Source organism: Branchiostoma floridae, chromosome 8 (genome assembly GCF_000003815.2).
Source record: "Branchiostoma floridae strain S238N-H82 chromosome 8, Bfl_VNyyK, whole genome shotgun sequence".
In the NCBI taxonomy this organism is placed as follows: Eukaryota; Metazoa; Chordata; class Leptocardii; order Amphioxiformes; family Branchiostomatidae; genus Branchiostoma; species Branchiostoma floridae.
The window spans coordinates 12,293,593-12,297,974 of record NC_049986.1 but is presented as its reverse complement, the minus strand read 5'-3'; the positions used below and the strand labels follow the sequence as shown (position 1 = coordinate 12,297,974).

The 4,382-nt window shown below is 45.5% G+C and overlaps 1 protein-coding gene across 1 annotated transcript in view; it reads right to left on the bottom strand.

Moving 5' to 3' along the window:
* Positions 1-4,382, bottom strand: part of LOC118421762 — a 16,673-nt gene that overhangs the window by 9,585 nt on the left and 2,706 nt on the right. Inside the window, exons 5-8 of the mRNA XM_035829264.1 lie at positions 3,619-3,849; positions 2,944-3,064; positions 2,315-2,444; positions 1,895-1,998 (exon numbers count right to left, since the gene is read on the bottom strand). Coding sequence (XP_035685157.1) covers positions 1,895-1,998; positions 2,315-2,444; positions 2,944-3,064; positions 3,619-3,849 — 586 coding nt within the window. The remainder of the gene's footprint in view (positions 1-1,894; positions 1,999-2,314; positions 2,445-2,943; positions 3,065-3,618; positions 3,850-4,382) is intronic.

Below are 4,382 nucleotides of genomic sequence, written 5' to 3'. Positions count from 1 at the left end.
TTCGCCAGGAGGATGCTGAACTCCGGCCGGTCTGAGATGGTCGGGCTGGGGTCAGGCAGCCACAGGGACACCTGGGGGCGTCATTTGTAACATTTCTATGCATTGTATCCAACTATAACAAACAAATGCTATTGACAATGATTTTTGTGCACAAAATGTACGATTTGAGAACTGTTCCAATTCTGTCCTTACCTGATAGCTTCCCGTAGCCAGGTTGCTAGGCAACTGAACAGAGATGGGGACAGAGTGCAAAGTACCCGGATGCCAGTCACGTGGGTCTACACCCGTCACCACGAGTGACGTCACGATGGCGCTGAACGCAAAAACATCAGTGATGAAAAAATAAATGACTATCATTATCAAGTTATCAGGTATGATTCTCCAGTACATCCTGGTAGTTTAGGAAGACAATCATCAGATGCTAAAATAATTGACTTGACCAATGCAGTGTTGAACACAGCATCTTAGGGCTTAAATGACCATTTATTAGTAGTGTGGAATCGACTGGATATTGTAAATAATCACGGTAATTTGGGACCTACTGGATAGCTTTGTTGAGAAATAACTTGAAAAACGCTGTGCGCTCACCTGTCCTTCTGCAGGACGACTCTGACCTGCCGCGGGTTGAAGGGCGCGGCGTACCCGACATTCCTGATCTCCAGCCTGCCGCAAAACGTCCCTCCCTGGGGTACCGCATTCCGGTACGTACCGGATACAAGCTCCAACCGGTACCCGAGATGGCGACCGATTCTTCAAGAAAAACATTGATATCATTTCGATAACTTCAAATCTTAAAACAGTAGTACATATTACATCCCAAGCAATTGGTCTTCAGTTTGCCGAGAGCGGATGTCGTAAGTCCTTGCATATCGACCAATTCTCAACACCATATACTAGTTGATCACTGGCGTTGGTAGTTAGGTGAAGGGGTATGTAGTTGTATTGCACAGCCGTGGACGAAGCAGTGCTATCCTCAGGAGAAGAGTAAGCCTTGGCTTACAAAATTAGTTAAGAGTGAGCTTTCTTAAAACCTTTGGTGATCAAGTTTAATCCTGGAGTAGAAGACATGCAGTAGCTGGTGTGTGTGTGTGTGTGTGTGTGTGCGTGCGTGTGTGTGTGTGTGTGTGTGTGTGTGTGTGTGTGTGTTGGGGTGGGGATAGGGGGGGGGGTGGTGGGTTAGTGATCACTTTTATCATACCTATCAAAACAGCCTTGTTGCTTCCATTCATCTGTGACATCGGGATGGTAGCCGGGGTTGAGGTAGGACCAGTGGAAGAGAGCCAACTCCTCCTCAGCTTTGGCGCATGAGGACCTGGATCGTGATACAACATCGTGATGCAGCGGGAAAACAGCAATGTCAGTACCTGTTTTTGTCCTGCCAGGCTGTACAAAGATTTGATGTAAAAAGATATGAAGTATACGTGATAGGAACCCTACAAGTGCCAGTAGCTTCATAATAATGCTGCAGTCCCTGGCTAACTAGTTCTGTTGCTGGTCTGAGATTCAAAACTTTGATTCATCAAGAAATTATGTACCATATTTTCTTGGATTTCCAAAGAGAGAGAAAGCAATTTAGTTCACATATTTGTTCATAAAAATGTACTAGAAGTCGGCTGTACTTACCGTGGAGGGTTGTAGTTGCAGGTCTCTCCGCCCATGACCGTGTACTTGGTGTCAGCTGACAGGTAGGCGTAGTCCTCAGCCAGGTTTTCAAACGTGCCCCAGTCTTTGTCACTGGCCAGGAAACAGTCATTGTGGTGACCTGGATGAAGACAGATAAGCATTCGTTGGATCGAGTACAGCTCATTATCATCCCTCAACAAGGACTCGCAACCTGACATAACACTACGAAAAAGATGAATCTTACGGATTTAAAAGAAAAGAGTAGAAATACCGATGCGCGCTTTCTTGGATCCAGAGTGAGCTTCGGATTGGGTCAAGGGGGACACGTCGTCGGTGAGCCTCCTTTTGTACTTCATCGTTCGCACCTGGACCATTCTATGAGCAGAAAAATATGCGGTGACTTTGGAAAAGGATACAAATATACAAATGGCGACATCATCAAAATATGATCATGTCTTGACACACACGCACACACATACGCATACACACACACACACACACAGACACGATATCTGTATCTGTATCTATATAGCCGGTATAACCGCCGTTCGGCGTAACACACCAGCTGGGCTACCGATATCGATAGTCATTAGCGTCAAAACTTTAAACGACAACAACTGCCTCCAACTGCTTATGAGACTGGCGTAGAAAACAGTTTAGCATCAGCTAGATATGTAATGCAGGAATAAACCTGTTGTTTGGAACTGCATCCAGAATGGCGTCCATCAAGGTGCTACGTTTGGCCCAGTCATTATCAGTCACCACCACCGGGTCCCCGTCACTGTCCGGGGTACTGAAGCTGTCGCTATAGTACCACTCACCTGTAGGGGACAGGAAACGGTACTGTAGTTATACTGAAGCTGTCGCTATAGTACCACTCACCTGTAGGGGACAGGGAACGGTACTGTAGTCTGCACATGTTATACTGAAGCTGTCGCTATAGTACGGTACCACTCACCTGTAGGGGACAGGAAACGGTACTGTAGTCTATGTTGTTAGTCCCTGGTCATTTCATTACAATGGGAAGGCATTTGGCATATTGCTTTGTATGTAAGACCAGCTAAGGCCTACATCATATTTCCAAACCGGGGCCCGACCGGGCAGCTTTCGGGAACTAAAAGTAGGATATAAAAGGCACCAAACTACACAAGACGTTAAGAGTGTGTGGGCACTATTTGTGTATATTTTTTCGTACATATGTCTATTTTTCGTTTTTACAAACAGCCCGAAGGTCCCGGTTTGAAAATGTGACGTTAGCCTTATACTTTTACAGACGGTAAAACATCTCGTGATAGACATCTACAACAAGTTATACCCTACCCCATGTTCCGATGAAGCCCGCCTGTACCACTGCGATGACGTCACCGTTAGCTTGCAGATACGGCTTCAGTTGACTCAGATGACGTAATGCTCGTGACAGGGAGGCGTCATCGGAGTCCCCCTGAAACACGTACGGGTATGTCATGTCTGTTTACAACAGGTTGCACTTCAGTACAGGTAGCGTGCTTGGTGATAAGGTGAGGAGAAACGCGATTGTGTTTGGACCAGAGGGTCGAGAGTTCGGGTCCCACCGCTGTTGTTCACTTGGACTTGAAAGCTACCAAAAATGATGTAAGACCTACATCGTATTTCCAAACCGTCGTTAGTCCCTGGTCATTTCATTACAATTGGAAGGCATGTTGCATATTGCTTTGTATATAAGTCCAGCTAAGGCCTTCATCATATTTCCAAACCGGTGCCCGGTCGGACAGCTTTCGGGAACGAAAATTATGATGTGAAAACATCAAACTACACAAGACGTAAAGAGAAAAGTCATGGGCATTACTTGTTTGTATTTGTACGTATACATTTTTTACTTTTCGTTTCCAGAAACAGCCCGGCCGGGCCCCGCTTTAGAAATGTGACACTAGCCTAACTTGGGGTACTCAGACCTGTAATTGAGGCCATTCTCCTTCTTCTTTTTCTTGCAAACAAACAAAATAAAGATACACGTACCGATGTCTCGGTGTAGCAGAAGCGGGGGATGATCTTGACTCCCGCCACCCGGGCGTTCTCCAGGTCATCCTGCAGGTTGGTCAGGAAGGAGGCGCTGATGTCCGAGTGGACGAACAGGTCCAGCACGTAGTACCGGAAGATAAGGGTGTGTCCCTCACTCCTGTATCGCCTTAGCTGAGAGACCTGGCGGGAAATATATTTCAGAATATATATATTATATATATTTCTAAACTCTACGGAATCCATACGATTCACTACTAAGAAACATATGCATTCTACGGAATGCATAGGTTCCTTACTATAATAGTAAAACCAGAATGAGTCCGTAAAAAGTGGATCGTATGAATTGTATAAGATTCGTATGTATTCCGTAAAGCTCCCTGAATTCCATAAAATTCCTGTGAACACTTGGGCACCCCTTGGCTGATTTGTATTTCTCCATTTAATTTTTGCAAGGACGGAAATCCGAATTAAGTTATTTTCGAACTCTGAGGCCAGATCCACAAGCCACGTTCTCCTTAATATCACTGTTTGAGTAAAAAAAAAAACTGTCCACAATCCACAGTACACAAGAAAAGCATTTTGAGTTAAAGATACGCTGACAAAATCAGAATTATGGGCCTGCGAAGGTTCAAGAAGTCCTCATGACTAAGGCACTGCATATACCCCCGTCACATGTAGCGAAAATCGATCGGACGACGAGTCTGCGAGCTCTAAATTACGAGGAGGCATGACCCTGGCGGGAAGGGGGGGAACTCTGCCAT